General features: G+C 38.7%; 1 protein-coding gene across 1 annotated transcript in view; it reads left to right on the top strand.

Annotated features, from left to right (window-relative positions):
• The first annotated feature begins 6,172 nt into the window (after window positions 1–6,172).
• The window catches only part of cpamd8 (C3 and PZP like alpha-2-macroglobulin domain containing 8), a 137,599-nt gene continuing 130,719 nt past the window's right edge, over window positions 6,173–13,052 (top strand). Inside the window, exon 1 of the mRNA XM_057840543.1 lies at window positions 6,173–6,543. Within this exon, the coding sequence (XP_057696526.1) occupies window positions 6,461–6,543 (83 nt within the window). The 5' untranslated portion in view covers window positions 6,173–6,460. The remainder of the gene's footprint in view (window positions 6,544–13,052) is intronic.

The raw sequence follows: 13,052 nt of genomic DNA, 5'->3' as shown, positions 1-13,052 counted from the left end.
AACAACTAAAATTTTCTGTCAGACCGTAGTACGGTATTCGCCATTTTTCATGTGTCAAAAATGCAGCCAGAAGTGGGGGGCGCGGCAGCGCTCACCCCCTCCCGTTTGTTTCTGTGTGAAAGTGACGCTAAACAGCAAGCAAACCCAAAAACAAATACTCCAGTCATAAGTCGTTCTTTTCTTCAATTTATTGAGCTCTCAAATCGTGGTAAGTGTAATATACAAAATAAATACATTTAAAACGTTGTACAATTGTATTTTGCCATGTGTGAGACGTGAGTAGCTTCAACAGATTAGCACCATGGAAAAGTTCGCTAAAAACAAAACACACATTTTCCTTTCAAATTCGATATACGCACTAACTAAAAGCTTACAAAGATGAATGTTAGCCTAGGCTTAGCTGGAAGAGCAACTTCGTCGAGTGTTATAGCCGCAGAGTGAGAAAACAAGCTTGATTTGCTTGAATGAAGTGGGGGGGGGGGGAGGCATAGCATCAAAGATCGTTAATTGACGAAAGATGATCTTGCCCTAAGCACAAATCCACGTTTGTTAGCTCAAGAAGAGGTCTCACTTCCAATGTTTTTTTTTTTTAGATGAAACCTTTCCACAACAATACTGTATTTACATTTTAACTTTTACATTTTTAACTTATACTAACTTGTACATTTTTAACTAACTTATTAACCTATGAATTCTTTATGTTCTTTTTAACACAAAGGAATGACCAGATTTGACACAGTGGCTGAAAATGGCAAAACTTCACTTGAGCTTTTTCACCCTCAAAAAAAAAAAAAGTCATGCAGTATACATTTTTAAAAATTTTATTCAGAAGTGTTTTTACTTTTTTACAGAAATTATTTTGTTCTTGCGCTAATCTTAAGCAACTTGAGCTGTGGCTGTGGGTATAGTATATTAGTTATATTTTAATTTTATTTAAAATGTTGTTTTTTTTTTATTGATAATGTATTTATTTTAACAATATATTCATGTTCCAATTTGCAACTATGTTCTGAAAAACAAAAAAAAATCCTGTTCAATGGAAAAAAGTTATTTTTTTTAACCCATACATCTCAAAATAACACATTTTGTAGCCATAATTGCAATACCATGATACCGTGAAACCGCGGTATTTTTGCTCACGGTTATCGTACCGTCAAAATCTCATACCGGCACATGCCTAGTCTGTAATTAGGGTTTCAAATGAGAGTTTGGGTTTCACATGATTTCAAACCAGGGTTAGGCTTCCATACAGGTAGTCGCCGGGTTACGACATATCTGACTTACGCGATTTCGACCTTACGACGCTGAAGTCTCATCCACCATTCTGTCTCCAGTTTTTTAATTTTTGTTTGTCTCTTAAACAGTACCTCGTTCTTGCCATGCCTCCTCAACCAGCAGCATCACCACTGTCCTGTCGCCTGAATAGTCATTAAATATCGGCATTTAACACAACGTACCTCACACTCGCAGTACCTTATTTTGTTTTTAATTTTATTGACATGACCACTTGCGTAGGTTTGCATAGGGACTGTAGGGACATAACACGACCAACTTTTCAGGATGCTCCCCACCAACTTTTAAGCAACCTTATATGCATGATATAATGACTTCAGATATATAGGTCATTTAGATTGTCTTCCCATTTGTTGTAAGGATGAAATTGACCCTACCATTATTAAGTGAATTATTTTTATTATGTTCAAACTTATATTTACCCCTTTTCACTTGCTGAATGTGCTGGTCCATTTTTTCCACCCTAAAACACACGTTTGAGTTGCTGATGACTTGACCCACCCCCGACACGCACGCACGCTCACACCAAGGGCGTAGGTTTGGATAGTGACGATAGGGCCATAACACTACCGACTTTTCAAGACGCTCAAATTGTCCCCACCAACTTTTAAGCACATTTATTTGCATTATATAAAAAGTTCAGTTATATAGGTCATTTAGATTGTCTTCCCATATGTTGTAATGATACAATAGACCCTACCGTTATTAAGTGAATTATTTTCATTATGTTCAGACTTACATTTATCCCTTTTCACTTGCTGAAAGAGCCGGTCTATCCCCACAAAAAACAAACGTTTGGTTGGATGATGACTTAAAGCCCCCTGTCCAGCCACAAAAACGCGCACACACATACTCACACAGCCCCAACAGATTCATGTCGACAACATGCTGCCTCCTCTGCCCCCTTCAGAGAGGAGAGATATTAGATTTTTTTTTTTTTCGGCAGCACCAGCCACTGTAAGTCATGTAAAAAGACGTCAATGTTGTGGAAGTAGGGGGAAACGCCACAAATTTTGCTACTGAAAGTCCGACCTGCATCATAGTTAGCATAACATTAAACTTGCTAACCTGCAAACTTACTGCGGTCAGGCCGGCCTCCAAAAGGAACAACGAAGTCAAGCTACCCGTTCCTTATTTGGATCTTTGTTTGCGTTATGTGCATTACGGTAATATCTCACTCACACAGCCCCGACATAAATGCATGTCGACAACATGCCACCTCCTTTGAAGAGGAGGGATATTGGAAGTTTTTTTTTAATCAGCATTAGCCACTGTTTGTAATTTGAAAAGATGCAAATGTTGTGGAGGTGGGAAACGCACCACTAATTTTGCTACTGATAGTCAGACCTGCATTCGAGTTAGCATAACATTAAACTGTGTGAACTTGCTAACCTGCAAAACTCGAGTAGGAAGCTGCTTAGAGGGAAGTGTCCTACTGTTTGTATTTTCTACTGTTAACATTAATTAAACTGAGAAATGTGAACTCTGCCGGAAACTATAGAATGGTAAATGGTGTTATACTTATATAGCGCTTTTCCACCTTTCAAGGCGCTCAAAGCGCTTTACACTAAAAAAACGTGAGCAAAAAGCTGCTTAGAGAGAGAGGGGTTGCTGCATAACCTCATATGTTGCTCACTCAACATAACATACAAGAGGTATGAGCTGTGTACATTAAAAAAAAAAAATTGGGGGGTGGGGGGATGCCGCGAGCTACCCACACTAGCGTTGCGATTGACTATTCAATCGTGATTGACGTAATGACCACCTCCGATTTAACATATCAATTAAATGGGTTCATATTCGTGAGAAATGTAGCTCTTCCAAGCAAAAAGTGTTCACTCCGGTTATGCTGTTATATCGTCCCTTCCAATGTTTAGACCAAACCACGCCCTTAGATATGACCTATAATACCATAATTTTTGGACTATAAGGCGCACCTGACTCTAAGCCGCACCCCACCAAATTTGACACGAAAACGACATTTGTTCATAGATAAGCCGTGCTGGACTATAAGCCGCAGTAGTCCTCATTGTATTATGGGATATTTACGCCAAAAGATATTAAACGGTAACATTTTATTTGACAGTGGCATCATGAGATTGTCATAAGACCAAATGAACCACCATGATGCTTTGAACTAATTGGCTGCAAAGTTCCCTTGCTTCAAGAGGCTTCATTTGGCCATCACTGCTCCCTTGGGGTAGACAGTCAACCTCTGCTGCCACCTGCTGTCAACACTGCTGTCGTCCAACATGCCTCCTAGCATGCATTGGAGCGCCACAGATGTAAATATCAATCAAAATTCATGTTCTGTGCGAATTATTTCTTCAGATACTCTTCCAGTTGTTTCAGTAATTGCTAGTTGTGGTACTTGGTAACACTTTATCTGACAGTGGCGCCATAAGACTGTCAAAAGACAATCATAATTATGACATGACAATGTCATGAGCATTAATGAATGCTTATAACAGATGTCATTTAGTGTCTTCCGGCAAATTATTTCACTTTGAATAGATGTAAAAGATCCAAGCTGGACATAACAGAGTTAGTGACATAATTTGCTGTATGACACTTAATGACATCCGTCATAACCATTCAGTAATGCCCATGATAGTGTCATGTCGTTATTATGACGGTCTTATTACACCACTGTCAAATAAACTGTTTATTATGAAACTAATTAAATCAACAAATAAGCCGCACTGGATTATAAGGCGCGGATTCAAAATGAGGGGAAAAAAGTAGCGGCTTATAGTCCGAAAATTACGGTACATGTTTTTGACCAGTTATTTTGAGGTTCAGGGGGTATCTTGGGGTACTTAAAGTGTTCATTCCAACTTACGCGTGAATTCGGGTTACATCGCCAGCCGAGGAATGAAACTCGCTCGCTCGGGAGTACCTGGACAGTGATCCCTCGTTACTTCATGCCCTCAGTCCATCGTAGATTTTTTTTTTTTTTAATTAAAAGAAAAAAAATACAGATAAGCTGTCCCGAGCCGATAGCGGAGTCTCACTCTCGCCCCCTCCTTTCCTCTCCCTGCTTTTTATTCGTCAGGCAATGCACGTGCACTGGAGTTGTATATTGACGTTAAAGATAAGTGACAGATATTTGTGTTTGATCTAGGCAGATTTCAAAAGCGCCGCATGCGTCCATAATCGTTTAACTTGTTAACCAGTTGAACAGTTGCTGTGGCAACTCATTGTGTGTAAGTGAGCAGCTTGAGCGGATTTGAGTAGACTCACTCAATGAAGCATTTAACTCATTCACTCCCAGCCATTTTCACTGGAGCAAGGCCCTTCGCTCCCGGCCGTTTTACTGGATTTTTACAGATTTTGCAAGGCCCACAGAAAGTTCTGTTCTATTGCTATATAAACATGGAACCCACCAAAAGAAAGATTAGACTCTCTTCTTTCAGCAGGAAAAAAAAGTAAGTTAATATCTTTTTCCATTCTTTAGAAATCAGCATTAGAAAATACCTTAGTTTGAGCAATTTTCCAATTTCTGATGAAAAAACAGAATTTGAGCTTTTTGTGAAAGCATACATTTCAAACATAACTTTGACTTTAACACAGCTATTTTTTGCTTTAGTTACACCCCAAACATCTGAATAATGGTTTCCTTTTATAAAATAACAAAAACAACAAGACAAATAGAGCTTTTGATCGCAAAGTAACAATTTATTTACACATAACTAACAGAGATGACGCTGTTGTGGCCACGACAGCCGGGTTAACGTTTCCCTCATTGCCTCCTGTCTCATAAAGATGGATTTTTTTTTTTTTGTCTCTGCGGGGTTTCCTCGGCAAGCAGCACGGACTCAACGCAACATCGTCCGCTGCACATGTGGTCCCGGTTGTTCTCCTCTGTCGTCCATCGCCTGACATCCCAGGCACCGTCTTGGTTGTTCTGCTCGGTCGTCTGCCGCGTGGCATACTTCCGCCGGGGCCCCGGCCATGTGGCCCGGCCGTTCGTTCCAGTTGATTCGGGTTGCGTATCTTACCAAATGCGCTACTGCCCTGCAGTGGCCAGTTTTATTGCTTTAAAATGGATTTTCAGCCTTGTGCTTTAAAGCTCAGTTGAATCAGAACCCAGACATGTCTCTTACGAAAAGAAAAAACCGTAAAAGACGCATAAATACGTCTTTGGGACACTCAAACAATTAAAAATAGAACCTATTTATGTTTTTGGGAGCAAATGACTTAATAAAGCCAAGCATTTTTCTACTACTTCACTCTTGTTTAGAAATGATTTGGTGGGAGATGGTAAGATGTTTAAAACTTATCTTGATTATTACATTTGAAGTGCTTAAAAACATTTATTATTAATTATTTATTATTAAAATACATTTATACATTTTTTAAAAATTCTACTTTGGGTAAAAAAAGTGAAAAAATATATCTTATATGCATCTCCTTCCAATGCTAAATCTGAACAAATACATAAAACTCAACAAAAAAATTTTTTTTTAATTATTTCGCGGTTTTTCACTTATCTGGCTGGGTTCTGGTCCCCATTAACCGCGAAAAACGAGGGATCACTGTACTTACAGTGGTGGCAAAGAGTTTGGTTATGTGATTAGTAAAACACATTTTCCACGAGATGGCAGCATATTACCATTACTCCTCTGCCAACCAGCAAGACTACACGACTACTTGCCCGCATTCCCGCCTGTATTTACCTGCTTTTCTTTGTAAAACTGATTTATTTCCGAAGCTATTTTCTCGACTCAACTGACATTTTCGTTGATTTGCGCAGCAGAATCAACTCAAACCACTCACGGAAGCACATGTGCGTAATAAGTGGTGAACACACAAGTTGCAGTGAGATGTGTGTGCGTGTATGCGCATGTTCTCGCAGCCCGTTTGCAAACTTCAGTCAGTCCCGGGCAGTGAAGCAGTGAAGACTTCTTCGCTGAGAATTGAGTACAACGGAAATTTTGCTTCTTCTCCTTTATTTTTCACGACTTTTTCGACTGGCGAAGTGGGAGGACGCTCGCCAATTTTGTAATGCTAAAATCTGAGCGACGGGAACCGGGGCGGGTGAAGAAGCGAAGGAGAAGGCACATGGGATAAGGGCACGACTGATGAGCTTTGCAAACGAGCTGTCACATTCATTAAAAACATTTTTGTGTGTGGATAGGAGTGGGGTCCACATCTCGTGGAGAAAATGCTGCGTTTGACATATTTAAGCCTTCTTTGGTGGACTTTGTTCATGTACAAAGTGAGCACGACTGTTGCTCAGGATAAGGGGTAAGTAGCCTACACCTTTATTTATTCTCACCAGATGAAAAAATAACATTGGTCTTAATAGTGATTGATTCTGTTTGTAGGGAGGGCAGTATCATCTATGTTGTCTATGAAGCTTGTCCTCGTTATGTTCCTGGGTTTCTAGGGTCCACCTCAGCTAAATATTGGTGAAAGAATCAAGAGTACACATTGGATTCGTCCCCAGTCACTTTCTATTACATTAGTCATCATTAAGTGTAATGGTGAACTTGAAGCTATCCTTGCTGACCCTAACCTTAAAGAAGTGGGGTACACATTGGACTGGTCTCCAGTCAGTCACATGTCAAGCTGCTTGTACACTGATGCAATATAATCCATTCATTTTCTTCAGCGCTAGTCGATAGATGTCCAATACATTTAGAACAAACCTCCTAAAGCCACAGAAATGCAAATAAATAAATAAATACAACAGGTTTTAGACATGCTTTAGGCTACTGCATTACACTTACTGTAAAAAGGCATACATGAGAAACTTATTTTCATTCAAAATTGTATTAAAGTAACATACATGAACAAAATCAGTTCAAATGACTTACTATATTAAGCACAGTAAAATGGAATATATTTAGAAGATAACACAAACATGAACTTTTTTCATATATATATATATTAGGGCTGTCAAATAATTAAATTTTTTAATCGAGTTAATTACAGCTTAAAAATTAATTAAACGCAATTAATCGCAATTCAAACCATCTATAAAATATGCCATATTTTTCTGTAAATTATTGTTGGAATGGAAAGATAAGACACAAGATGGGTATATATATTCAACATGCGGTACATAAGGACTGTATTTGTTTATTATAACAATAAATCAACAAGATGGCATTAACATTATTAAGTCTGTTAAAGCGATCCATGGATAGAAAGTAAGCCTGAACGATATATCGTTTAAACATCGCCATCGCGATGTGCGTGTGCACGATAGTCCCATCTCAAGCACATGTGATAGTTTTTCTTTTTTTTGATCCACATACGCCTCACTTTCTGGTCTGCGCACAGCCTCCTACCCTCCCTCTCCCAGCCTTTTGATCCTCTCAGTCACTGCGGCACAACGATGACTTTGATCTGGCCAAGGAAGCAGACTTCACACGGGCATCTGTCAATCATCGTTTAACTTGTTAAACAGTTGAAAGGAAGCCGCGCTGGAATGAATGTGTGTACTGTGGGGACGTTGGAGACATTTAAATGCCAGAAATGATCATGAGGAGTTTGAAATTTCTAAATGTCACTTCAACAGTCACAGCTAAAGTAGATTAACAGAAGCATTTAATAAAGCCAAGCATTTATCTGCTACAGTACTTTATTCTTGTTCAAAAATGATTTGGTTGGACAGTTATGTTTAAAACTTATCATAATTATGACATTTGAAGTGCTTAAAAACCATTTATTTATATACATTTTTTAAATCACTTTGGGGGGAAAAGTGAGGGAAAAAAACATGTCTTATATGTATCTCTTTCCAATGCTAAATCTGAATAAATACATTGGGCAAAAAAAACACACACACACACACAAAAAAAAAAAAATGGGGGGTGCACTACTTCGCGGTTTTTCACTTATCGCGGCGGGTTCTGGTCCCCATTAACCCCGAAAAACAAGGGATGACTGTACACTGTGGTGATGGTGAGTCATCTAAAGTCTTTAAAAACAGGTATTTAAGTCATTTTGTGAAAAAATCTTGAAAAAAATATATATACATTTTTTTTTAATATTGCAATATAATATCGCAATATATCGCAAACCCCCAAAAAATCGCAGCAATAGTTTTTTCCAGTATCGTTCAGGCCTAATAGAAAGACCTGTAGTTCTTAAAAGATAAATGTTAGTACAAGTTATAGAAATTTTATATTAAAACCCCTCTTAATGTTTTCGTTTCAATAAAATTTGTAAAATTTTCAATCAAAAAATAAATTAGTAGCCCGCTATTGTTGATGTCAATAATTACTTACACAATGCTCATGGGTGCTGAAGCCTATAAAATCAGTGGGCATTTCACTGTACTGTCATTTAAATCTGTCTGAGCGGGGCATGTGCGTTAATTGTGTCAAATATTTTAACATGATTAATTTAAAAAATTAATTACCGCCCGTTAACGCGATAATTTTGATAGCCCTAATATATATATATATATATATATATATATATAAATATATATATATATATGTGTGTGTGTGTATGTAATATGTGTGTGTATGTATATATATATATATATATATATATATATATATATATATATATATATATATATATATATATATATATATATATGTGTGTGTGTGTGTGTGTGTCTGTATATTATACCATAGACTTCAATACCTATATTATGAAGTCTATGATTGTGCGGAAATTAGGCCCCTTAACAAAAGTAAATGAACAAAAATAAATCCAAATTATACATAAACTATACTTCCAAATGTATCACATTTGAGACAAGCTTTTCTGGACCTCATTGCAGTAAAAAAATGTTTAAAATCGTATGGTGTTCATTCACACTTTAGTTATACGGCGATCCATTGTTTTTCGAATTTATATAAGTATTTATTCAACCACTAATTGTGCAAGTTCTCCCACTTGAAAATATTAGAGAGGCCTGTAATTGTCAACATGGGTAAACCTCAACCATGAGAGACAGAATGTTGGGGAAAAAAAACAGAAAATCACATTGTTTGATTTTCAAATAATTTATTTGTAAATCATGGTGGAAAATAAGTATTTGGTCAATACCAAAAGTTCCTCTCAATACTTTGTTATGTACCCTTTGTTGGCAATAACGGAGGCCAAACGTTTTCTGTAACTCTTCACAAGCTTTTCACACACTGTTGCTGGTATTTTGGCCCATTCCTCCATGCAGATCTCCTCTAGAGGAGTGATGTTTTGGGGCTGTCGTTGGGCAACACGGACTTTCAACTACCTCCACAGATTTTCTATGGGGTTGAGATCTGGAGACTGGCTAGGGCACTCCAGGACCTTGAAATGCTTCTTAAGAAGCCACTCCTTTGTTGCCTTGGCTGTGTTTTTGGGATCATTGTCATGCTGAAAGACCCAGCCACGTCTCATCTTCAATGCCCTTGCTGATGGAAGGAGATTTTCACTCAAAATCTGTCGATACATGGCCCCATTCATTCTTTCCTTTACACAGATCAGTCATCCTGGTCCCTTTGCAGAAAAACAGCCCCAACGCATGATGTTTCCACCCCCATGCTTCACAGTGGGTATGGTGTTCTTCAGATGAATTCAGTATTCTTTGTCCTCCAAACACGGGAACCGGTGTTTCTACCAAAAAGTTCTATTTTGGTTTCATCTGACCATAACACATTCTCCCAGTCCTCTTCTTGATCCTCCAAATGCTCTCTAGTGAACCGCAGACGGGCCTAGACGTGTACTGGCTTCAGCAGGGGGATACATCTGGCAGTGCAGGATTTGAGTCCCTGGCGGCACATTGTGTTACTGATGGTAGCCTTTGTTACTGTGGTCCCAGCTCTCTGTAGGTCATTCACTAGGTCCCCCCGTGTGGTTCTGGGTTTTTTGCTCACCGTTCTTGTTATCATTTTGAGATCTTGCATGGAGCCCCAGATCGAGGGAGATTATCAGTGGCCTTGTATGTCTTCCATTTTCTAATAATTGCTCCCACAGTTGATACTTTACACAAAGCGTTTTATCTACTGCAGATTCAGTCTTCCCAGCCTGGTGCAGGTCTACAATTTTGTCTGTGGTGTCCTTGGACACATCTTTGGTCTTGGCCATAGTGGAGTTTGGAGTGTGACTGACTGAGTTTGTGGACAGGTTTCTTTTATACCGATAATGAGTTAAAACAGGTGCCATTAATACAGGTAACGAGTGGAGCCTCGTTAGACCTCGTTAGAAGACCTCTTTGACAGCCTGAAATCTTGCTTGTTGTAGGTGACCAAATACTTATTTCCCACTCAAATTTGGAAATAAATTCTTTAAAAATCAAACAATGTGATTTTCTGTTGGTTTTTTTTCACATTGTCTCTCATGGCTGAGGTTTACCCATGTTGACAATTACAGGCCTCTCTATTATTTTCAAGTAGGAGAGCTTGCACAATTGGTGGTTGACTAAATACTTATTTGCTGCACTGTAGATGTTAGCTTGCTAGGTTTTGAATTCGTAAAAAATGGCTTTATTAGGAAATTCCGAAGGGTTCGGTGAATGCACCTGTGAAATTCGTGGGGTTCGGTACCTTTAGCAAGGTTAAAAACCACTGTTATAGCACAATCTGGCTTTTTTGAATGATGACCGCCTGACCTCAAGATGTGTTTAGTATTGCATCAAAGGAGTGAATCATTCATGAGGCTTTTGAACCCATGTGTTCTCAAGTTTGGGACAAAATCCTGAAATTATTTTTTTCCCTAGCAAGAATGGGGCCATGTGACTACGTGTATAAGCACCTGATCCAGTGGGCTCATCCAAGACTTGCTTTTTTTTGTCCGTTGTGGATCAAACGAGTCCATTTCTTGGTCTTTCTTCCCCCCTCCAAAGGATTCTCTCATGACTCGCACTTTCAAGCTCTCAGGAACTGCACTTGCCTCTGGCTGTAATGCCGCAGTGCTGTAATGCCAACCACCTGATCCTTCTCTCAGGCATGCAACAGGGTGTGCTCACTCCTAATTTCAGTGAGCTTCAGTAGAGGGGGAGGCAGCTAGTGGGTTTATCGGACTTAGGGAGTAGATTTGAAAGGACTAAATTGAAATATGAAGGTCTGAGTGTGCTATGTAGAGCCAGGGTTCTGTAAATGATTTCTTACAGTGGAATGACCCACCCAACTGAATAGAATTTACATGTGCAATACTAAACATTTGGGGCTGAATGTCAATTTTTGTGAATATTTCAACCTGAATTAATGATACTGTATGTTAAACTCATTTGCTAACATTATACCGTCAGGTGAAAAATTAGGACACCCCATTAAATATTCAGTTTTTTATTAAGAAATGTTCACATATCAATGTCTGATCATGTTTTTTTTTCTCTGGAAAAAAAGTGATTTAATTGCAGGTAAACAACAAAAATTAACATTGTTTTAATCATTTAACCAAATATATTAACAAAAATGTATATTCTAACTGAGGAAAAAGTTAGGACACCCTACCACCTAATAGCTAGTTTTACCCCCTTTGGCTGAAATAACTTTAGTGAGACCCTTTTTTTAGCCATCTAATAGTCTTTGACATCAGTCTGAAGAAAGTTTGCCCCACTCCTCAACGCAGAATACTTTCAACAGTGACTGACTGTTGAAGTGAGAGAAAACACCATGGTAAGATCAAAGGAGCTGTCTGAGGCCTTCAGAAAGAAGATTGTAGACGCTTATGAGTCTGGTAAGGGATTTCAAAAGATCTCAAAAGAATCAGCCATTCCTCTGTCCGGAAAATAGTCTACAAATGTAGGACACTCCAAACAACAGCCAACATGCCCAGGTCTGGCTGTTCAAAATAGTTCATCCGAGAGCAGACCGCAAGACCCTAAAAGAAGTCTCCAAATCTCTGAAATGTCATCACGGGACCTACAGCAGGCTCTTGCTACTGTTGTTGATGTAAAAGTGCGTGCCTCTACAATCAGAAAAAGACTTCACGAGTTTAACCTTCATGGAAGGTGTGCAAGGAGGAAACCTTTGCTCTCCAAGAAGAACATGAAGGCCAGACTGAGGTTTGCCAGATTGACTGGATACAAAGACCAGGACTTCTGGAATAATGTTCTTTGTACAGATGAATCTAAAATTGAATTATTTGGACACCAGAACAGAGGACATGTTTGGCGTAAACTCAATACAGCATTCCAGGAAAAGAACCTCATACCAACTGTGAAGCATGGAGGTGGAAGTGTCATGGTTTGGGGATGCTTTTCTGGAGCAGGACCTGGCCAGCTCACCATCATAGCATGAATTCTATCGTGTATCAGAGGGTGCTTGAGGAACATGTTAAAAAATCTAAAGCTGAAGCGAAACTGGACTCTGCAACATGACAATGACCCAAAACATACCAGTAAATCCACCAAGGACTGGCTGAAAAGGAAGAGAGTCCTGGAATGGCAGAGTCAAAGCCCAGAACTTAATCCCATTGAGATGCTATGGTGTGATTTGAAACGGGCTGTACATGCAAAAATAGTTAGAAAAGTATTCTGCGTTGAAGAGTGGGGCACATTTTCTTCAGACCGATGTCAAAGACTGGTAAATTGGTACAAGAAGCATCTCACTGAAGTTATTAGAGCCAAAGAGGGTAAAACTAGCTATTAGGTGGTAGGGTGTCCTAACTTTTTCCTGAGTTAGAATATGCATTTTTGTTGATATATTTGGTATAATGAGTAAAACAATGTTAATTTTTGTTGTTTACTTGCAATTAAATCACTTTCTTTTCCAGAGATAATAGAGAGAGATATGTGAGCATTTCTTAATAATGAACTGAATATTTAATGGGGTGTCCTAATTTTTTCACATGACTTTACGGCGATG

The sequence above is a fragment of the Corythoichthys intestinalis genome, chromosome 7, assembly GCF_030265065.1.
Source record: "Corythoichthys intestinalis isolate RoL2023-P3 chromosome 7, ASM3026506v1, whole genome shotgun sequence".
Taxonomy (NCBI): Eukaryota; Metazoa; Chordata; class Actinopteri; order Syngnathiformes; family Syngnathidae; genus Corythoichthys; species Corythoichthys intestinalis.
Note: the sequence above shows the minus strand (reverse complement) of the source record. Positions and strands in the feature narration are given on the sequence as shown.